At 40.6% G+C, this 23,963-nt stretch overlaps 2 protein-coding genes across 3 annotated transcripts in view; both read right to left on the reverse strand.

Moving 5' to 3' along the window:
• Positions 1–8,311: 8,311 nt before the first annotated feature.
• Positions 8,312–11,723, reverse strand: LOC105738570 (uncharacterized protein FLJ45252). Its single transcript, XM_012501142.2, has one exon. It carries the CDS (start codon positions 10,810–10,812, stop codon positions 9,904–9,906), a length of 909 nt encoding a protein of 302 aa, XP_012356596.2. The 5' UTR covers positions 10,813–11,723; the 3' UTR covers positions 8,312–9,903.
• A 542-nt stretch (positions 11,724–12,265) lies between these two features.
• The window catches only part of AAK1 (AP2 associated kinase 1), a 180,410-nt gene continuing 168,712 nt past the window's right edge, over positions 12,266–23,963 (reverse strand). For both annotated transcript variants that reach the window (XM_030826869.1, XM_030826868.1), the window contains exons 20-22: positions 23,486–23,596; positions 21,419–21,529; positions 12,266–20,500 (exon numbers count right to left, since the gene is read on the reverse strand). In XM_030826869.1, coding sequence (XP_030682729.1) covers positions 20,406–20,500; positions 21,419–21,529; positions 23,486–23,596 — 317 coding nt within the window. In that variant the 3' untranslated portion in view covers positions 12,266–20,405. The remainder of the gene's footprint in view (positions 20,501–21,418; positions 21,530–23,485; positions 23,597–23,963) is intronic.

Raw genomic sequence — 23,963 nt, forward strand, 5'->3', positions numbered from 1 at the left:
AATCCAGAATAAAACTTTTATTTATTTAAGACACAGTCTTGCTCTGTCTTCCAGGCTGGAGTGCAGTGATCATGGTATACTACAGCTTCAAACTCCTGGGCTCAAGTGATCCTTCTACCTCAGTCTCCTGAGTAGCTGGGACTAGAGGTACACACCACAGTGCTCGGTTTTTTTTTTTTTATCTTTATCTTTGTAGAGACGGGGGTCTCACTATGTTGTACAGGTGACTCTCGGAACTCCTCAAGTGATCTTCCTGCATCAGCCTCCCAAAGTGCTGGGATTACAGGCGTGAGCCACCACGCCTGGTGCTCTTCTACTATTTTTTACCTAATGATTACCCCCAAAACCAACAAAACCTTGATTTCCTTCATCAAACTGTACTTCTCCCCTTTTACCTCCAAAGCCAGGTGTTCTTAGATCTGAGATCTAAGAGAATACCTGGGAACACCTGGTCACTTGGGTTTGTAGCTATGTATATGTATATCTAGCTGGAGGGCTACTTCTTCTGGCTATGAAGGGTGTGCCCTGTTTAACTCTACAGGCCACAATAAAACAGGATGCAATGTGAATTGTTCCCTGGAGTTACCCAGCGTGGTAACAGGGTATGGAATGGGACTTTCCTGCTGTCTTGGAGTTTTGGCTTAAGCCTCCAAGTCAAGGACATTGGGTGATATCAAAGGCCTCTAACATTTTAAAGTGGTTAGGCTTCCTGAAAGATGTTTAAAAAAAAATGGTGACACCTCCACCCAACCTATCCAGGTTACGTAAGACAAGCCAACTGAGAATCATCCTTAAAGGCCCTAGGGTGCCTATGATTAGAGGAGTGTGAAGTCTCACTCCCTGACTGCGGGCTTCCTGACCTGCAGAAACTTTTGGGTCAGTCTCCCCAATTACTCGGGTAAAATATGGTAAGATGGTCCTTGGAGTATCCTCAGGAGTTTGGGGATGAATTCCAGAGATGAGAGGTGGGTCCAAGTAGCCCACAAGTGGCACAGCAAAGAGAGAAGGGACAGGAGACAGGCTTGCACCCTCATATTTGGTGGGACAAGGATGTCAAAACTTTCCATGGGCCAAGTGGGCACTGCAGAAGCAAGCCAGGGTGAGGCTTCCTGGAGGGATTCTGCTAATGAGGGGCACTAGCAGGGAAGGGGACCCCCAGCTTGCTGAGTAAAATGTAGTTATCAGGGGCAGGAGGTAAGAGGAGCAGGTTGTAAGAATTAGAGCGGGAATCAAACCAGCTTTCTGTAAAGGGCCATAGGGTCAACATTTTTGTCTTTGCGGACCACATGGTCTCTGTTGCAACTACTCCACCCTGTCCTTGGATAGCAAAAGCAGCCATAGGCAATACATAAATGAAAGAGTGTGGCTGTGTTTCAATACAGAAAGTCTTGAGTTCCACTTCCTGTGAGGAGGAATATAATCTAATAATAGATTAATTGAAATTCTGTGTGATTTGTTTTTTCTTCCCCATTTATCCTGTTTATTCATTTTTTATATCAGTATGGGCTCATGGATGTTTATCCTATGTGTTATAATCTAATAATATAGTGTTTATTTTATTGCTGTTTGTTCTAGCTTTGACCACGGGAGTTCTTTCAGGTTGGCTCTTGTGTTCCTGTGACTTTTTATTTTTTTCTTTTGGTAGAGATGGGGTCTCACTGTGTTGCCCAGGCTGGTCTCGAACGCCTAGCCTCAAATGATTCTCCTGTCTTGGCCTCCTCTATGCTGGGATTACGGAAGTGAGCCACCATGCCTGGCCAATATATATATTGGCTGGAATGCAGTGGCACGATCTTGGCTCACTGCAACCTTTGCCTCCTGGGTTCAAGCGATTCTCCTGCCTCAGCCTCCCGAGAAGCTGGAATCACAGGTGCACGCCACCACGCCTGGCTATTTTGTATTTTTAGTAGAGACAGGGTTTCACCATGTTGGCCAGGCTGGTCTCGAACTCCTGACCTCAAGAGATCCACCCACCTCAGCCTCCCAAAGTGCTGGGATTACAGGCATGAGCCACCACACCTGGCCCCCATTTTTTTTTTAAAGCCCTTTTTAACCTTCTGACACTACACTACAAGATGCTCCTGGTTCATCTTGTGTATTTCCTGCTCCAGCCCTAGAATCAGCCATTTTTCCATGGAGCCCTGGCTCTTTTTGTTAGAGAATGGTATTTAAAAACCACGCCTGAGTGCTAGGTGTGCTTGTGGTCCATTTACTTTTCACTCTCTTATTCCTTCATCTGTTCCTTCTCTACAGATAGTTTCTCCCTGCTGCTGAGCTTAGCTGCTTGAGCATTCAAATATGCCCAAGTGCTTCTCCCATTAATTCTTCATCCATGTCCACACCTGGGCTGCATTCTGAAGGGAATATGTCTCTTTTTGGGCCCCTAGGCTAAGCTCATATAACAGCAGGTTGAGGGACTACTTGGTCTCCTTCCATGTAAACTGACATGCTAAGCTAAGCCCTCTAGATCTTACTACTCGAATACAAGAAAAGAGGAACTCAAGGAAAAATACATAAGAGGGGAGGGGGAAAGAACTTTGACTTGAATCTAGAGAAGCAGATCTAAACCATCTGCTCATGGCTTTCCCCTGGGGTCTTACCCTGGTTCCTCTGACTTGGGTGTTAAGGGGTGATATAAGGGCACCTCCTTGGTCTATTGCCAACCAGCCTCAGGGGCAAAAGTGAGACACAAAGAAGTGAATGCAGAGTCCACCTGTAGGAGCTTGTGCTTGCAACTCCTGTGTTCCCTACATGGAAGGCAGGGCACACCTTAGCAGAAGGCTCAGGGACAGTCTGAAAAGGGCTTCCCCCAGAGCAACTGCGGAGGCACAGATAAAAAAGACTGTGCTTTTGCTTAATGTTAACTTGAAATAGGAAAAACATAAGAACTTCACATTGTAGAATTTGGTGGGGTGTATATTTAGGTCTTAAATTTTCAGAAGTAGGCAACTTTGGCTTCACTCGTGCATATAATGCCAGAACTCTGGATTCCTGGGTCTTCTTCAAACATCACCTCTGCAAACTCAGCAGAGGTGTAACCAGTTCTCCCTGAATCATAACAAAGTCAAGCTCATTAGAGTTCAGGCAAATAGCACTCTGTGTTATTTTCTGAAATTTGGAGAGGAAATAGGCAGGCAGATTCTCCTTCACAGTATGGATTTTAAAAATAATTCTTAGGTATATTTTTTCCTGAGACTTCTCTCTTTGTTAATGCTGGTCTCTCTTCAGGAATATAAAAGTATACTACTAGGCTTCACACTAAGTGAAAGATACCTATGGATCCCTTCAATCCTAGAGAGATCTGATTTAAGACATTGCACAAAGCATAAATCATTTAATTGGGTCCATTTTTAATAAAGGGTATGGGAGTTTACAACTCAAAACAATTCATAAAACCTATCAGATACATATGATAAATCACACCGAGAGTGCAATAACATAAATCCAATGGTCTGCAAATAAGAGGTATTGCAAAAATTGTTAAGATTGACTTTCATGTTTTCCCCCCTCCTTTCTCTTGTTCACAGCCCGAGATTATGTGTACATTGTTTTCTGAGGCCTGATGACCTCAATACTCCTTCTGGCTGGGGAGACCTCCTCATTCAGTCCATTCTGAATAGTCAGCAGAGGGAGTTCACCTCTTCTCCATGGAATGAGCGTGGTCCTTGTCCTTTATTATTTGGTTTCTATCTCCTAACAAATGACATTAAATGTTCCCTCATTCAAAACATCTTGTGGGCCTTGTAATGTTCTGGTCACTGCTACCCTCTCAATGCCACACATGAGCCCTCAGGGTGAGCCCTACAGAGTTTCATCCTTGTGGATAAGAAGATGTGTACTTGGGAACAAGGCTAAAGCCATGGCCGATTTCCCCAACCTTTTATCGAGAAGAACTCCAGTTGTAACTTTGAGAGTTTTTGGCAAAAGGAACCACATTTACTCATGCCAAATACCTATGGTCACTTCTCAGTACTCTTTGGATACCTTTATTAGGAGAGCTTGAATTAACACCATGGAAGAAAGCATGAAGATGAATGAGCACACACACACACAGACACACACACCCCATTCACACTCAAATAGGAATCTCTGGTAGACTCAAAGAATACAGCTGATTTGCCATTTCAGAGTGAAAAGGCTGCACTGTCTCACCCTGCCCCCAAAGTCTAACCTATCCTATTTTAACTGGTATTGGTAAAAACTATTTTTGCAATTCCTTGCCAAAAGGAATCAAACAGATCCCTTTAACATGTACATATAGTTCCATTATAATGCAATGCAGGTAACACTAACTTGATTTCAAGAACATTGTCAAAACTGGGGTATACATCCTTCTATTAGAAATGGCTGGGAGACAGCTGAGAATAAATTTATGGAATTACAAATTATGGGAATACTGGACTAAGTCAAGAATCGTTAACATGTAGCCATTTTTACCAGCTATTCTAGAGTCCCTTCACACATAAACTTGACCCTGCATTCCAGGAAAGGTACCTCTGGGTTGTCACTACAGAGTAAGGCTGGGATCCTGCCAACCTTCCTTCATCCTTTCTTCTAGTTCATAATAGGGAAGGTGAGCCATTTCATTCATTCATGTTTTGTTTGTTTTGTTTTTTTGAGACAGGGTCTGGCTCTATTGCCTGGGCTGGAGTGCAGTGACACGATCTTGGCTTAGTGCAACCTCTGCCTCCCGTGCTCAAGCCATCCTCCCACCTAAGCCTCCCAAGTAGCTGGGACTACAGGTGTGCACCACCATGCCTGGCTAATTTTTGTATTTTTTTGTAGAGACAAGGTTTTGCCATGTTGCCCAGGCTGGTCTTGAACTCATGAGCTCAAGCCATCTGCCCACCCCAGCCTCCCAGAGTGCTGGGATTACAAGTGTGAGCCACCACACTGTGCCCATTTCATTCTTATTTGGTGAGATTGTCACAGACTTGGCTGAAACTGTTTTTTTTTTTTTTTTTTTTTGAGACGGAGTCTCGCTCTGTTGCCCAGGCTGGAGTGCAGTGGCGCAATCTCGGCTCATTACAAGCTCCGCCTCCCGGGTTCACACCATTCTCCTGCCTCAGCCTCTCCGAGTAGCTGGGACTACAGGCGCCCGCCACCACGCCCGGCTAATTTTTTGTATTTTTAGTAGAGACGGGGTTTCACCGTGGTCTCGATCTCCTGACCTCATGATCCGCCCGCCTCGGCCTCCCAAAGTGCTGGGATTACAAGCGTGAGCCACCGCGCCCGGCCTTGGCTGAAACTTAACAAGAAACTGTTTACAGCAACAAAGGAAGCAATTAAAGTTAACATGATCATTCAACTGTGCCATTCATCATGCACTTATTGACATGCTCAAAATAGGGGAATGTTAAGTAAGGAAATGAAGTGGGAACAGGAACAAGGGAGCTAAGCCAGGAGGACTTCCATGGACTTGAACAAAAACAATTCCCAACCACATACTACTTTTTCTTTTCAAGCATTTTGAAACTCTTCTTTTCCTTTAGTGATGTTTTCAGTAACAAACTTGCAAGTGTTCTTGGTGGTTAAAAAACAAAACAAAACAAAACTACAAGTATCAGCTGAGAAAGACAAAGAAAAAACTAAGAATTTAAATTAGATAATTCCATTTAAAGTTTCCAATTCCTCCTTTAGGTGGAGTTGGAACATTAGAACTCAGGGGTGGTCTGGACATTAACAAGGTACTCCTGCCTCCTCAGAAGCTACAGTCTTTTCTGCAGCTCTCTTATGTACCTCTCATCAAAATAATTTCAGTCCCATATTTCTCGGATAAAACCACATCTGTGTTTTTATCCAGCAACCATTTCACAGTTAACTGGTACGTGTTCTCCAATTTCAGTTCCAAACATACAACACAGAATCACACTTTTCTTTCTTTAAGGGACCCAAGTGATTTTTAAGCTGTATTCTTCCTGCTAGAGAATGGAGTAGCATCCTTCTCTAATTTCCTATAATAAAATTTCCTATGTGATATACTGCATATATATTATATCTGATATATGTTTTGATTATTTTTCTTTATGGAAGCAAATACAGAATTTCCATTGTCAGATCACTCTGATGATTATAATCTGCTACTTTCATTATGCATCAGTGAAATGTCCACCAAGTAGTTGAAAACACTGATGTACATGTATTCTAAAACTTACTAAATAAATAATGGGCCAGTAAGATACCAGTATCTTTCTAGAACGTTTAGAAAGAGATCTTAGTTGCCAGAGAAAACTCGGATACAACATGGGCCTGTAAACACACACACTCTAGTCTACAAATATGAGACTTTTCAACTCAATAATAAGTGGGCCGAAAACAATATAGGGTGTATGACCTAGACTCCCTGGGTGCTGCTCAGCAGCTGCTTCAGCATCAAATTGTGTTCATCCCATTTTCTAATCTAACCAAGCACTTGGAACTAAAGGGCTGTATGTGAGCCCAAGAAACTGATATATTAAATATTTTTCACCACATATGACATCATTCACTCAATACTGCCTGTTAGTCAATTACTGTGGATTCTTTCAGGGTTCATCAATGCATGTGTGGCTCGATGGTTTATGAATAAATATATTCTGGCTCAATGCTTTCCACTGAAATGAAAGGTCACAAGTTCTATGTTCCCTATCAAATGTGTAAAGCAAAAACACAACAAATGAAAACAAGAAAGTAGAGTCGTTTGTTGATTATATACAGTCATGTGCTGCATAAAAACGATTCCATCAATGATGGACCACATATACCATGATGGTCCCATAAGATTATACTATATTTTTACTGTACCTTTTCTATGTCTAAAATGTTTGGATACAGAAATACTTACCATTGTGTTACAACTGCCTACAGTATTCAGTACAGTAACATGCTGTACAGGTTTGTAGCCCAGGAGCAACAGGCTGGACCATATAGCCTAGGTAGGTAGTAGGCCATGCCATCTAGGTTTGTGTTAAGTACACTCTGTGATGTTCACACAATGACAAAATCACCTAAGGATGCATTTCTCTGAATGTTCCCCTCATCATTAAATGGGGCATGACTATTTTTTTTCTCTTTAAGGAAATAAGACCCTACTGTAATACAAGTTGGCAGAATCTAACTGTTACTAATAATTAATGTAATCCACAAGTCAAAGCGACAGAGCAAGACGCCGTCTTGAAAAAAAAAAAAGAATTTCTGAGTTTGGGTGAGAAGTCCCCCTGAATATTTCTAGCCTCGTGGCTCATGTTTTTAAGGGCTTCACTTGATAATGACCATGGGAAGAATCTGGGGTGCAAAGTTCCACGTGCAGTAACCGAAATTATTCATTCAACTAGAAAGACAATTTTGCATCCACTAATACATAAAAATCAGAAATGAGAATTGGGAAAAAGCGTATTCTTAGAATAACATTTAGCATCCACCAAAGTGAAGGACATAGGTTTCTGGCACAGTTGAGACCTTAGTTGGAAAACCAAACCTTGGCACAGTGCCAATTATTTATCTTTTGATCAGGACATTTGAAATAGGCGGATACCAACCAAAAAAGGACAAAATGTTGAAAAGTAGCTGCTCATATTTTACTGCCAGTATTCCTGAACTTTAAAGGATATCACACCTAATCTACTACAATAGAATTGGGCATTCAGACTTGATTCTTAGACGAATTTCCAATAATTTTTAAATCATTGATCTGGCTTGGTAAATAGCTCTCCAAACTTCTACAGCTAATGGAAAAATCACTTAACCTTTACTAGAAGTGACAGAAAGCATTCAAGTTGAAACCTAATGCAGCAGTTCTTTCCATTGAGTTGAATTGCCTTAGCAGAAATCTTCCCATTGAGATACAGGCTTTATTTTTATTATTATATTTTTGGAGACAGGGTCTCACTCTTGTCACCCAGGCTGGACTCACAACTCACTGCAGCCTCAAACTCCTGGGGTCAAGTAATCTTTCCAGCTCAGCCTCCTGAGTAGCTACAGGCATATGTCACCATACCCATCTAATTTTTTTCATTATTTTATTTAATTTTATTTTTTAGACTCACTCTGTCACCCAGGCCAGAGTGCAGTGGCACAATCTCGGCTCACTGCAACCTCTGCCGCCCAGGTTCAAGTGATTCTCCTGCCTCGGCCTCCTGAGTAGCTGGGACTACAGGTGTGCACCACCACATCCAGCTAATTTTTTGTATTTTTAGTAGAGATGGGATTTCACCATGTTGGCCAGGCTGGTCTCAAACTCCTGACCTTGTGATCTGCCCACCTTGGCCTCCCAAAGTGCTGGGATTACAGGCATGAGCCACCATGCCCAGCCTGTTTGTTTTCTTTTTTTTAATTTTTTGAAGGGACAGGGTCTCGCTGTGTTGCCAGAGTTGGTCTTGAACTTCCTGGGCTCAACTGATCCTCCCGCCTCAGCCTTCCAAAATGCTGCTATTACAGGTGTGTGGCACTGCACCTGGCCAGCTTTATTTTAAGGCACTAATAATAAAGGGTATGAAAAAAGCTAGGAATAAGTCAGATCTTTCCAGAAATAAAAGACAATTTTAAAAAACATCAGTTAACCTGTCTGGCCTATTTCAACATCTAAAGAGGATAATGTAAAAGAGGGTAATGTAAAAGTTTTCATGCCTACCTGATTCAGCTCTTTTTCCATTCTCCCACTTATTTCCATGTCTCAGATTTACATTTCCTCAAAGGGCAGTAGAGATTTGGCAACAACAACAACAACAACAAAAACAAAACCCCAAAACAAGCAAGCCTAGTTTGTAGCCTAGTCTCATGATGAACGAATTCCCTGATGCTGGCATTTAGCCCACATACTCAGAGTCCGGAACTGTAACAAGGTGTTCTTTTCTAGTGTTGTTAAGGGGAAAATGTATAAGGAAAATTAATTTTTCATAATCAGGTAAATATAATTTGTTAATAGCAAAACAGGAAATTCTGGAGAGAAAAAAAATTTACTCTGAAACATCAGTTCCAGCAGGATTTCCCTACACCTTCCAATGTATTCTATTTTGCCATGAGAAAAAAACGAAATAAAAAAGATGGGGTTCAAGTCAGTTAGGTAAGCAAACACCAAAAAACGAGTGATTTGATTGTGGAGGTAGGCATGATGGGGCAGGATTTACCTCAAGTGGAAATGCTTCCTGTGCACACACACGTATACATGCACACACAAACCTGTATACTCACACTAATTTCAAAAGCATGGATGTGGGGAAAGCCCTGCCAGCAGACTAGACATGAGGAGTTAGCCCATCTGCCTGTATCTCTACATAGGCTCTGACGTACATTCCACACCCACAGAGAGTCATGCACGAGGGCCAGCCTGGCTTGCACACAGACTGAGAAACAGATCCGGAGACTCCTAGAGCTGCTGCTTCTACAGGAATGATTAGTAACTGCAGGATTACACTTCTTGTTGATGTATAATGATTTTTATCTTGCTCTTCTTTCCAGACATCTCCCCTTTTCAAGAGTACTAAATCTTGATTTACTGGAGGGACTAATCTTGATTCTTCGATGGGCATGACTTAGAAAAGGAGCTACAGGAATTAAAACTAGCAACAATAGGGCCCCTTTGGGATTGGGGTGAAGAAGTATTTCAGGATTTAAACAGTTTCTGTGGGGGAGGGGGGAGGAAGCAGAGTTCTTGCTGGAAGTGGATGACCTCTGTGAAGGAGATGAAAATGCCTCCAAGTCCAGAAATCAATATAAACAAACAAACAAAAAACGAACATAACTTAAAGGGGCTTCGACTAAGTATCACTGCAACTGAGTTTGTTGACTCAAGAAATTCTGCTCTGACGCAGGGAATTGAAAGATAAGAACTGATAATATTTCTTCTTCGGAAGGCTCAGCTGGGAATGCCGTGGCGGGTATTGAGGGTGGGATAGAGACAAGAGGCTTGAGGCTCAGGTTTTGCTCCTAGGGTTTCTTGCCTGATTTTGAAGGGAAGGGTGCTAAAGCAAATGGATCAGCAGCTGGCAGCTCCGTAGTCCTGGAGGAAAGGGATGTGATAGAAACAGACCCAGCTATCGACTGCTTGTTGGTTTGTGAAACAATTTTGTAGGCAGCAATGGGCTGGGCTTCTGTACTTGGCTCATCTTCTGGGCTATAGTGACGGGAATACTTGGATAAGGACTGGGGGCGGAATGGTTTGCCAGCCATGGGGCCTGAGATAGCTTCTTTCTGGAGCTGAGGTCCTTTATTTCTGTCATTAGAATGACCCCCAGATTCCAGGCAGGATCCCCTGGGAGAGATGCTGTCCAGATGGTCTGCTGCTTGCACAGAATGGGAGAGGAGGTTAGATTGTTGCACAAAACCAGCTGTGGAATACTGAGCTTGGACAGAGGTATACACAGCTCTCTCACGGCCCGCGGGCAGGGGGACGTCACCTGTCTGACTGAGGAGACCGGTCTGTGCAGGCAGCTCCTGGGAGGTGCTCTGGATAACTGTTAACTCCTCCACGCTTTTCTTCTTAGTGAAAGGAGCTCTCAAAAACACGTCTGACTCCTCTGGCTGGGAAGGAGCCATACTGCTCTTGGAGACAAATGGGGCTTTGGAGAAAATGTCCATGTCATCATTTGGAACCCTTGAGCTCCTGAAGGGAGCTATGGCAAAAACATCTGGCTCACTGAGCCCATCAGTGGCTGGCTGCGTGAGGGCTTGAAACTGGTTCTTTCTTCCACCTTGCACTGTCTTTGCTTGCTCAGGAGAGACTTCTGGTGGAGCGAATGGAACGGCTCCTCCCAGCTTCCCCTGGGGGGGTCTGCAGCTCTCATCTTCTTCTTCAGACTCCATAAGGAGAGGCCGAGACCCACTGCAGTCCAGCATGTCTCCTTCAAGGTCAGTCCCTTCCTCTTCACTGCTATGGAATGAGCTGTTGCTTGAAGGGCCATCTCTGGCCAAGTAGTCAGATTCTAAGTTGTTTTGAGTCTTTGTGCCAGGTACTCTGGAGGGGTCTGGATACAGAGGAAGGCCTTTAACGCCCAGTGATTCTTTAAAGTGCTCTACAGTTATTACAGGACAGGGATTGGACTCTCTCTGCAGACCTAGAAAAGCATAAAAGGCAGAATTAATGTGTAGGTCAATTCAACTCTATTTGGAACATTTAATGGTCAACCCGCGGCAAAAACATTGTGGGACCAAATAATAGATGTTGAAAATGCAAAAGGGAAAACATAAAAATAAAAATCAGGCAAGGAAACTGCACACAAACTGGAACACAACCAACCACTGTCTCACGTTTTGGAACATGACAGGCACGACGTACAGGAAAGGAGATGAAGATGTTAGGCACACAGACATTCAGCGTAACTATGCAACGCTCCTACACACAGGGCCAGGCACAGACACCTGCTCTACCTGGCACTGGCTCATTATGGAATGAAAACAAACCCAGTCATTCATCTCCACATATACCATGACAGTTTTGGATTATGTAGAAACACTGTCTGGGGATGACTCAATTCAGAATCTGGCATGTGGTCATCTGCGCCACATGCAAAGGGACAAACTCTCTGAAAAGAAGCAGAATGTGGCTGCTTGATAAATGCAAGTTTACTTGATGACTTACATCATAAGCACTACTCAAAGAGCACACGAGTGCCTAAAATATAAATACTGAAGGTACCTTCTGAGGGGAGCATACAGCATCAAAATCAGACCAAATAAATCACCTTCAGCTGGAGTTGCCCCAGAATTTTGTTTTCAGTCTTCTAAGTTCATAAAGATCTCCTCTGCTTAAATGAATCTGTCATAAAGTTCTTTAAGCAGAAGGAGTAAAATGCATGGGCCATTACAGAAGCATTAGCAAACTCCAATTTACTAGTCTATTTCTATCTAGGTAGAGGTGCCTCAGGGTGCTCTGGCTTTTAAAATCAAATAGACAATTATCAGAATGCAAGAGAGCTTACCTTCCAAGAAATATTAGCAGGTTAGAAGTATGTCATTGGGCACATGTTAGCAAGAGGGCAGGAAAAAGGCATATGTAACTAATCAAGAAGAATCCAGAGAAAGGGTGGCTGGGGGTAAAAGTATCATTTCACCATGGGCTCAGTCAAGAGATACTATGGAGTTTCCCAACCCACCAGGATAAGAATATTAGATACAATGATTTGGAGCCATAGATGACCCAGAACCTCTGTAGAGATGGAACTCAATGATCCCCTTCCCATACTGACCCTCTCCCCTCCTATGCAAACCATTAGCCAGCAGAAATTTCTGCCAAAAATTATCCCCTGCTAAAGTTTCTGCTTGAATTAAGCACACAGACCACAGCAGAAGAGGCATTAAAATCAGTTTATTGGGAAACCAGTCACTTAGAGACATTACATTGTAAAGAGAATGTAGAGAGAGGTCTGAACATTTTATAAGATACTGTACAAAAATACTATGTTTCTCTGAATCCTATAACTTTTTAGCAGTGCTTCTTTTTAAACAGTTCTGACCTTAAATATTGTTTTCAGAAACAAAACAAAAATGTGTTTATCCTCCATTTTTATTTTCCTTTCTAACAGTTTGAATGCATTCAGTGAATTCCAGATTGGGGCGTTAAGTTAAATTCTGTACTGGTGCCAAATGGCTTTCTGAATAGTATTTGAAGAATAAGATTTTGAAAAGAATAAATTTTTCCTTGTATTATAATTTTAATATGTGCAGCTACATGGTGATACGAAAGCATCAGTCAGCGGACAGGAAATAAACAGAATACCTTCTCTCTTGCAACTTATGTGGACAGACATAATCCTAATTTCTCAGGCAAGTAAATGGATATTAGATTTGTCTCAGTGATACTAAGATGATAATTTCTGGGAGAAAATTCAAATAAAAGGGAGAAAAATAAGTTTTCCAAAATAAGGTTTGCAGAGCCTTAAAGACGGACAAGAGGGCCCTAAAACTCCTTGAACCACCTTCCTCACATAGTATCAGTTGGACAAAGTTTTCAGTTGCCAAAACAAAAGCACAATTTCTCATCTTCCAAAACTACCTTGAAAGTTGATGTTATTAAGCTTGTTCTGCAGGAGAGCAAAATATCTCTTAGGGAAAAAAATGGAAAACTTAGTCAAGCCAATGACCAACTCTGGCATCATACAGGTCAATAATCCAATGAACACTAGTTTGAACAGACTCAGTGTTTTTTGGAAATTTAAGCTGAATTCAGTTAAAACAATTTGTGCACAGAGACTGGCAAAAAAGCAGCTATCTATTGAACCTGGGCACTTTGGATGCCTGAAGTGCTAGATTACATTTTGAGAACTAGGAAGTACCAAGGGGTGTGTGTATGTGCCCATATCCAGAGTTGGCGAGGATGGAAGAACATGTCTAACTCATCAAAATTATTTGTTAAAAAGTGGGTTTTTGGTCAAGAACCCATTTGGAAAACCTTCCAACTCAGAGCATATTCTATGACCTTCATGATGAGTAGTGGGAAAATCAGACTTAAAATTCCAACAACTTTGAATAATTTACAAAAAAAGTCACAGAAACACCAGAATATCAAGTTTGAAGGGAAAATTAGTCTCCTGTCCTTCAAAACAAGGACAAGAGCTATTTCCTATCTTTCTTTCAGCATCAACAGGCTTTGTAGGAATGGAAAAGTACATTTAAAAGGTTCTCCTGAGAAGGCCAAGTCCCTTAACCTTTCTATTCTTGTTAGAGGAGGTACAGTGTGGCTGAGGCGGAGAGCAACCACACTTTGCAACTCTCCGGGCCTGGCACTCTGAAGGGCAAAGAAATGCCAGAGAATATGGGGGAAGCCCAGACCTCCATATTCCCTTAAGGAATTCTGGTGGTGGTAGCACCAGAAACAAGGTAGTCAAGAGAAGGATAAATTCCAAATATACTGGAAACAGAAGGTAAATCAGAAATCCCATTAAATCTTGTTGGCAGATAAAAGTCTTTTCTTGAGTATGTGAATGTGTTCTTATAGAGAAAATGTGTTTTCAGGGTGAACAGTTCCTTTATATGAAGGTAGCATTGTGTCAACAAGAAAACGTGTTTGAAGCAGTCTCTCTACTAGCATTGAAGGATTTATACTAACCTAACCACATGCCTTGGCCCAGTTCCTTTGGTAACAAATGGCACAACATAGCAGATACCCTGTGGCCACAGAGCTCGGTAAACACTGCCTGTTGTATCTCAGGGGCTAAAGCCCAGGGCCTGGCTTCATAGTCTGCACAGGGTCTTACTTATCATGGAGCCTAAGGTAGGGTTTTGTTATAATTCCCTCAAACTGGGTCATACCTCTTTTTATTTTGGTTTCACACATAAAATTAAGCAAGAAGTCAAAACACACTTCTTTTTCTTGCTCTGATGTAGGACTGTGTGCCAGGTTAGGCACGTTGACACTTTCAATATGGGTAACTCCATATTAGTCTATTTTGAGGCTCCAAATTATGTAGATTTCAGCAAGAACTCACATGCTTCAGGGAAGAGGAGTTCCTAAAATACCTGATAACTTGGCAACTATCCTCACCAGCTCCCTATTCACTTCCAAAGCAACCCAAAGTGCTGAATCATTTAGGATGGGTTTCCCCTGGAAACTCCATCAGATTGACATAGTGAGGGTCATCAGAATGCTCCCTACAGAATCAAAATCTGAAGACTTAAATGTCAGGCTGGATATTCCTTAATGAAATACATCACACACAACCGGAAGTTTACTTTTCCTCATACCAAAAACTGAAATAACAGTTACAGGGAGTATCAAGGATATAATTCTTGCCAAAAACAGAAAATGAAGACTTGGAGTATTGAGAAGAAGCCTTCTCACATATAGTAAATAGAAAGCAAGATATCCCTTCACAAGAACTTGGAAATGCAGCAGCAATTGAAACGTAAAATCTTAGAACCAAACTAGGGAAATCAAGAGACATACATCAAACTAATAATTACCATGACCTTCTAGCTAATATAATAAAATTAAGCATTTGGCTCCACCATATATTGGGCAGCTTCCCTCCATGGGTAGCTTTCCACCATATATTGGATAGCTTCCCAGGTATATTCCCACCATGACTGGGAAATGAGGGATCTAATGGAAGCCAAAAATGGCCAGCTGTGCCTCTCAGGCCAATGAGGCAATTAAATCAGTGAGCTTTCTCACTGGGGATAAAATTATTCTTGCCAACACAAAATGGTTAATTAAGTTGGCCTGGGTATATTAGGGATTAAGTTAGAGGAGGGAAGCTGCAAACCTGCGCTCCATTTTACAGCCCTGTGTCTGGTCATATCCAGTGTAGGCTGGCAAGCGTCTTATTCTCCTTGAGACTAAAACAGGGGTTTTACTCTCTCAGGTAGCCATGATTCATTAATATGTCCTCAGTGTGTAGCTATACTTTTCTTGTGCCCAGGTACTTATTGTCACTCAATACTGTGTTAAATCCTTTCTGCAAAAAAGTGGGTTTTCAGCTCAGGAAAAGAGCAACTTATTTCAAGTTATTTACATCTCTAAACATCATGCTCCCATTTGAACAGATAGAAGTCTTTATTCCCCTGTATGTTTACATAAGAAAGTTCTTTACAGACTTTTTTTTATACAATACTTGTGCAGCAATGTTCAAATTTCACATTTTTACTGCATAAGATATCTTCATGTACAACTGTATGCTTTGTCTTCTTGGGAAGGACGGGTTAAAGACCTATGATAAATACACATCCACATGACAAAGGAGAGTGCAATAGGGTAGAGTAGAATACTCACAGGAAAAGAGTAAATTCAGGTCACTACATCCAAGTGTGAACCAAGTAAGTGTCTTTAATTCTAGCAACTACCACCATTTGGTAATTTCTTTGCATAGGTTAGCATTACCCAAGGAGCCTCCCTATCCCATATTAGTGAAAGGAAATCTGGGAGAAGCAAAAGAGTCTTCTTGTTATAGATTTTCTGGGACTCATTCTGATTTAAGAAATCTAAGCACATCCAACTTCAGAAACATTACTAATGTGGAAAAAGAAAAGGCTGGCTTTGTGTTGATAAAATTATAGCCTTCAGAGAGGAATAAAGATAGCTTTGCAGTATCTGGAGTGTTTCAGGAAAGATTCCATTCTAAATATTCATGTGATAGTTTTTCTGTTCTGCCAGGCAGCCTCTAATTTGCTTAACCCGGCACACTGGGCAATCCTGTCATTTTCATCCCAAAGCTCAAAGTTAGTGGCTATGGGAGCCTGATAATCTTATAGACTGAGAAGGTTAAGGACTCTGGGAAATCGCAGAAAAACCTTATCAAGAGAGACTTTATTTTGGCCCAAGGTATCTATACCATGTATTTATTTAGCTGAGTGCAGATCCCTCCACATCATAGGCTGTCAGCCCCAAAGATCCCTTCACTCCCATAGCACTGCTGAAGGCAGAACTGTTTCTAACCTGGGGAAGGTTATATTGGTTGATCAATTATCTGTCAGGAGAGTGGGAAATAAGTAATCAAAACAAACAAAAGTATTAATAACAAAACAAATATTACATCTTGAGAAAAGTAGGTTCGTTTCTTGGGTTTGTTTTTCCACAAGTATTAGCAATCCAAGTTCTGTAATTCTAATTCAGGAAGAGCGAAGTCCAATATCAAATAACACCGAACAAAGTGACAACTTCTTTCAGAGGCGTTTTAATACACATATCTTTCAATTTTTTAAACCATTCTAAAGACTAGGGAATCACAGAAGTTTCCTTATTCAGAAAATTAAGGAAATTAAGTCTTAATCATGTTCACTTTCTATTATAAGGTCCTCTCTGAGAATTTTTTGTGGATTATTCTTTTTACTGTCTTCAACAGTAACCACTCTTCATCTTACAGGGTTGAATTTGCTTTCTGGAAATGGCTAAATGTTACTCAGAACCAAGAGTAGTAGAAAAAGTAGATAAAGAAAGAATATACTTCCAGATGCTTTCTCAAAGTGATACTAATTAAATAATATAACTGATTTTCTTATACCTTATTACCTTCCTTGATATTATTTCTAAGGAGAGGAGTTTCAAAAATAACTTTAAGGATGGCAGCATCATTAGAATAAGCATTAACTTCTTAAGTAAAACTAGATGACATTGAAGGGAACAACACTTAATTAGATGTCAAAATTCTGATATGTCTGCTAAAGAAATCATTAATTATAATAATTATAATCACACTTAGAAGTGTCCACTTAAGCCTTATCTCCTCTGAGGTATGTATTTTTGAAAACATTGGGACTCATTTGAATGTTGTAAAGGGAAAAATCAATTTGTGACGTTTTCTGCTATAGTTACTCCTCTTACATAGCTGGAATAAAAGCAAATCAGAAACATATGCTTATAGTATTTGCCCATTTTAAACTGGTAGATCCCTGATTATACATTTAAAAAGAAATCTTCTGACACCATTTTATTAGAATAGGTAGGTGTGTGTCCATGCATGTGTTTCTGTAATGCTTAAAAAGGAAAATCTCTAAGATTATGATTTAGGCTTCTATTCAGATAATCAAGAAAGAGCAAGTTAGTAAAAGCCCATTATAATTCTTTAAAATGTAAACACTGCTACCATAATAGCAGGAATTACAGAAGATAACTGAAGAACATCAGGATTATATAAATCCTTCATAGCCCTTCTAAACATAATAATATATACTTAGGGCCCTATACTTCTATAATCTTAAAGACCATCTAGTCCAAACCCATTGTATAACTCTAAGGAACAGCAGCTCTGAGAGGTGAAGTGCCTGCTGAAGGTCACTCAGCCAGTGGCTGGCAAGGGCCAGGATGAGATCCCAGGTGGCCTGTCCTGCCCAGGCCTCTTCTCCCCCGACCCTGTTCAATCCAGCTCAGGTCCCACACCTGTAAAATGAAGAGGATGGTGGACTAGAGGATGGTCTCAAGGTCCCTTTGTAGCTCAGGCTATGATTCCACACGTACCAGGACACTATGCTCAACTCAAATACACTCTTTTAGCTCAGGGATGATGCCCTAAACCAAGGAAGGCTCTGTTTACCAAAGCACTCATATGTGCTCCTTAACAGAAAAATAGTTCTCCCCTTTGAGGAGGCCTTACTCTACATAAGCCCAAGACAATTTCTTGTCATTATCTCTCTCAGGCTTCTACTACCGTCTCTGGCTTCTAGTCTGCTCATTTTCATTAACTGCCTCCGTTAAGCTTTACTGAGCCAAATGACTAGATAATATATCTCAATGTAATTATGGGTAATGCATGAAAAGAACAATTTAGAGATACCTAATTTCTAAACTGTACTCTTCATAGTTTCAATTAAATTGAGAAACTAGATATTTCATTATATTTCTAACAGGTATATATGAAAAAAATCAAATATGAAAACATAGAACTCAAACATTATTCTTATTTAAAAATAAACATTTCCTTCATTAATTTATACATTCTTTCTATGTCCAGGAAAGAGAATACAATTCTGACCTGCAGCAATTTTCCTGTCCATAAAGGGGTAAACCAAGTCCTATTTTCACTGCCATCCAACCACAGAGAGCCCTTTGTGGATATCTTTTGCTTTTTAATCCTCGGCAGGAAGCTTGTGCCTCTCTCAGTTTTGGAAATGGTCTGTTATTCAACTAGAGGCCTTTACCTAGCTCATCTTGTTTCAGCCAGCACAGGAAGTATTTAAAGACAGAAGGAAGGCTGGAAGATTCAGACTTTTCCTCCAATGCCTTTCAAAGGCTGCTCGCACATTCCTAGGGTCAAACCTTACCCTCCAGAATGCAGTGTTTTATAGGCTGTTGTTGCTGTTAAACTTTTTTTCCCCCGTAAAGTGCAAATGTGAGGAAGAAGAAACAAAAGTACTAGATAGCAAAACAAGCAAATGGACTTGGAATTTTATTTATACAGATCTGATTAACTAAGAGTTTCCCTTTTGATGATGGACAATGGCACTAGAGGAAAAGAACAGGAGTGGGGTTCTCTGTGCCCACTTCTTTTCAAAAGGGTGGTTTTATAAAAGTGCTTTCCACATAAAGAAATAAAATACACTTTAATGAGTAAGTACATATACAGAGGGTGACCATGAGGCATGTTGTCATGTTAGTGCAGGGGCCTTTATTTATTTTATGAACAATATCCTAAAGTTAATAAAGAACTATGCTTTGTTTTATTATTCTTTTTTAATCTAGGAAGCCAAGGAAAACCAACTGAACATATTCCATTGGCTGCAGCCTTCAATTTAAACATCAGAAAGAAAGGTAAGCTGGGCACACCCAGATTGTGTCCAGCTTGTCAGCACACTTATTTCTGATTATCTGAAAATAAACGACATGCTTATTCTAGAGACAGAGGACCTGCTGAAAGCTTATAGCAACACACAAGTCTATTCAAAATGATTCCATATGTTACACTGTAGGATTGTTGTGTAGTTATACAAGGGAAAGAGATCAAAACCCTGTACAGACATCTGATATCAGACTTGAAATGCCAAGTGGAAACAGAACTATTCAGCATCTTCATTTATACACAATTTACAATATTTGATTCAAAATAAAAATCACAAGAAAAATACATCTGTTTCTGCTACAATTCCTTCCCCTCCCTATCCTCCCCCCACCCCCGCCCCAGTGAAAAGTCTTCTAATAAAAGGTATCATATTACCACCACTGTCTTGTTTTGGTCTAATTCTGAGATCCCACTTGGAACAGTTAACATGAAAAGGAATGGCAATACTTGGGATTTATATAACGTACACATTTTATCCAAGGATCTCAAATACTTGCAGTCACGTCTCCAGATCTGAGAAAGCACGGTTCAATGGAAGCCAGAAAGCTGGACGAATGCTGGGTAGGTTGCATGGGGTGTAAAATCCCTTGGCTAAGTCTATGATCAAACAAGGTCAAAGTTGGTTGGCTAGAGCTGGGCTCAATTTCTCTTCTCAAATATATACTACCAGTCAGTAAGTTTTACCCTTTCTTAAACCACACACCCATCTCCAGGCCACTGCCTAGAGTTAAGACCAACGGAAGTAGCCATGTCCTCATGAAAATGCATCAGGATAAAAAGCAAAAACAGGGAAATACATTCATCAGCATCTGGCGAAAGGAGACAGGGGTTGGGAGAATTGATCTGGGAGGCCATTCCTAGCAAGAACGAGACAAAAGTGTCAATTCACTAGTTTCAGTTACAGTTAAGCTTTTGGTGGAGTTGATTCCAGCAGAGGTGAAGCTCATGGCATCTAGCGCTTGATTTAAGATAATGCTATTGAAGAAGGGTAATGAGAACACACAGCAAACTAACAAGGAGGAACTGGCCAAGGAATATCTGGAGGGCCGAGTGATTTTCTTTCCTTATCATTTCTACAGGAGAAGGCAAGGGGTAGGAGAAAAGGGCTGGAGGGCCCCTTATTTGCAGATTTTTTTTTTAAAAATCATTTTTTTCATAACTCTGTAATGAAAACGTATTTTACGGTATGAAGGTTACAGAACTGCATCTGCTACTGGGTCACGGCTACAGGTCTATGAGCTGATCCACCAGCAGTAAAGACCTGGCTAGGTTGGGAAGACTGGACTCAGAGCTCCCACTGCTGTTTCTAGAGTGCCCACCTGGAAGTGGAGAGATAGGAATTCAGTACAAAACATAAAGGGTTAAGGTTTAGATGTGCAGAGCAAGCAAAGAAGAAAAACCAAACCAAAATCAAAACCAAAACAAAAAAAAACCAAAAAAACCAAACCCTAGAGAAGCAATATTTTACATTTGCAAACCCTTACATGTTAATTTTGAAACATATAAGTTAGCTGTCCACCACCTCCCACCAAAAGCTCAGGCATTCTGTGCGCACACCACAGTATAGGCAGGACATCTTGCAAAGAGGGCACTATTTTCAAATCAATAGTTTTTTTGGTTGAGAATTGCTGGCTATACACCAACTTCCTGATAATATCAAGCCATCTCCCTTTGATAAAGTAAAAATCAATAATTTTTGCTTTGGGGAGAAACTAGTTATTAAGACACTGCAATAAGAATATGCTTTAAAAAATAAATAGATGGTCCTATGGCAATTTAGTGTTTTATGGCATGTTCAAATGATTTTCATCCATCAAAGTTGAAAAAGGATGCTCCATTAATGTCAAAAAGATGTGAATGATACCAAAACACGGCTGTTAATCTCTTTGGAAAAAATATTTATTACGGATTATTCTAATCACGATAAAAAATGTGATGTGCTTTTGATATATACCTTCAGGTTTCCACTGACTGAAGATCATTTTGCTTTTGGCTTCATGGTAAAAACTAACTTTTGGCCAACTGTTAAATACTTCTCTCTAAATAAACACCATGGTCAAACTTTAAAGATACCTATCTCTATCTGTCTCTATTGGTCCAGCCTACAATGATTCTCATTACCCCCAATGTCCTTCATTAAATGTTGATGCTTTTCTTCCCCCTTGCAGATTAGGTGCATGACTATTTTGAAGAGAACTGAGGCCAAGCTCTTCTCTTTTCCCCATCCTTTTTCTTACCTTGTGGGTTTTTGGTTATCAATACAGGAATAGGGTCAAACTCATCTTCAGCCACCTTGTCCGAGCCCTCAGGGACATCAAAACCTGAGATGAGATTACTATCTTCTGCAGCTTAATACAGAACGCAAGTACACAAGCAGAAACAACAGAGGCAGAGATTAGCAAATGAGAGAATGTGAAAGAGGCACAAAGATCTCAACTGTACAGCCCTGTTATTTTCAAAGGTGAAAGGACTTATCTGAGTTGAAATAAAAATAGCAAAACTGGAAAATACAGAGATATAGAAAAAAATGCTTTAGAGTTGGGCATGTTAGGACTTTTATAAATGATTAGGGAAAAGGGTTCTTGGAAGAATTATATTATTTATAAGACATTAATTGTAATTATTGTGAGGTATCTCTTCAATGTCACTAATCCACAAAGGCATAGGAATAAGTCACTTGTCTTCACTGAGGGAACAGAGGCTGAACAATATTTGAAAAACTCAAAACCGAGGCGGGGGGCGGGGCAGGGGAGGAGGAAGAGAATTGGCGGCTCTTTAAGAAGTAACCACTGTATACAAGGCAAACAAAATACTGCTGGAAGGACTCACTGCACTGTGACTGGGAAAAAAAGACATTGAAACAACTCAGAAGCCTCAGGGAACGTTGAGGCACAAGATCACATGCACTGAGGCCTCAAGTGGAAGTTTGTTAGAATAGTCTTTTCCATTCTAATGAAAGATATCCTAACAGCAAGCAAGTGCTGGCTGAGCACTTATTTTGCAAATGATGCTTCTCTGTAATTCTACATTGTTGCTGACACACTCCTGCCAGACATCACTGTCTAAATAGGTAACTTCCCTCTACATAATCTGTAAAAACATAATCCTTTTAATGTCATCAGGGGTAAAAACAAAAACGCAGCTACTACCATTGCAAACCACAGGGGTGATTATTTTCAGTCATTCTGGGGAGTCTTCCTTCTTGAATTTTCTCCTGAAGGGACTTAAGCTCTTTCTTTTCTATGCATTTTCTCTTTCCAGAAGACTACTTTCACTACCCAATCACAGAAAGTTCAGTAACAAAGTAAGCCAGGCATTGAGCCTGACACTGTCACAAACTGCTCATTGAATAGAATCTGATTCAAGCTACCTCTGTCCAGCAGCATTTCAGACCACTATTAACCCAAGACTAAAAAATGAAAATAGTAGATTAGAAAGAGAAATCCAGTAGCCAATCATGACTTGAAGGTGAACTAAAATTCAAAACTTCTACAAGTTCAACCTTGCAGGACTGACTTTTGAGGAAAGATGCTTATTTCTTTACTGCAGTCATCACTATGCAATAACTTTGAATCAGATATGATAAAACCATTTTACATTCTAAGGCCAACAAGCATCATATGATCATTATAGGCAGACAGTAGATAGTCACTTCAACCATCTACTTGAATTAACTGCAAAGGTATCTAGCTGTTAAAGGTAACATGCAATATCTGCATTCTATGTTCTTGCCAGAAAGAAATACGTTCACCAATCTGTTGTCTAGGTCTTTTTTTAGATTTAATTTTATTTATTTTTAGTACCTGTCTGCTATTTTTTTTTTTAAGACAGAGTCTTGCTCTGCTGCCCAGGCTGGAGTGCAGTGGTGCGATCATGGCTCACTGCAGCTTTGCCCTCCGGGCCTGAAGCAATCATCCCGCCTCAGTCTCCTGAGAAGCTGGTACCACCAGTGCATGCTGCCATGGCTGGCTAATTAAAAAAATTTTTTGTAGAGACTGAGACTCCGTATGTTGTCCAGGCTGGTCTCAAATTCCTACGCTCAAGTGATCCTCCCGCCTCAGCCTCCCAAAGTACTGGGATTGCAGGCCTGAGCTACCACAACTGGCCTGTCGTCTAAGTCTTAGCAAGTATTCTCACTGAGAGGTATTACAACACAGTATCTAGGAGATACTCAAGTTTTCCATATAAGGAGGTAGTTTTAAAACTTCACTAGTAAAGACTTTTGATAAGAAAAACTTTCAAAAGTTGTTTAGTTCTTTCCCCTCTAGGGACACACGTGGGCCTGAGAAGAAGAAAGCATTTACCTTTATGGACTGGAGCAGAGATTGCTGTGGGGGCAAACTCTTCCAGAAGGTCAGTAGTAGGGTTAGAGAGCAGAGAGCAATCAAGCAGGGAATCTTCCCCGGTGAGAGAATCTGAGTCCAGATTAACAGCATCCCAGGTCAGTGATGGCATTAAGTGGCACACACAACAATATCATGAGATTAGATCTTAGCTTTTAAGTTACCGCATTTACGCGTTACACATACAAGCCAAAGTGGTAGAATGAAAAACAAAAGAAATGTGTGGAGCCTTCTGGATTTTCATCTATAGAAACATGTCTTTCTAGATTCCTCTTAACATTAATATAGAAATAGAGGATAATTTTTTGCTCAGAGGTTGCTGGTTAAACAGGTCTGTGATTTGGATGCTGAGCTAACTTTAGCACCTCAGTTCTTAGTGAATGCCATTTGGGAGAAAAAACTTTACAATTAGAGTTTCACTTAAACTTTCCCTAAACAC

The sequence above is a fragment of the Nomascus leucogenys genome, chromosome 14, assembly GCF_006542625.1.
Source record: "Nomascus leucogenys isolate Asia chromosome 14, Asia_NLE_v1, whole genome shotgun sequence".
NCBI classification, from domain to species: Eukaryota; Metazoa; Chordata; class Mammalia; order Primates; family Hylobatidae; genus Nomascus; species Nomascus leucogenys.

Excerpts from the sequence above, each read along its gene's own strand:
- LOC105738570 (XM_012501142.2), bottom strand. The coding sequence starts at position 10,812 with ATGCTGGACTGCAGTGGGTCTCGGCCTCTCCTTATGGAGTCTGAAGAA.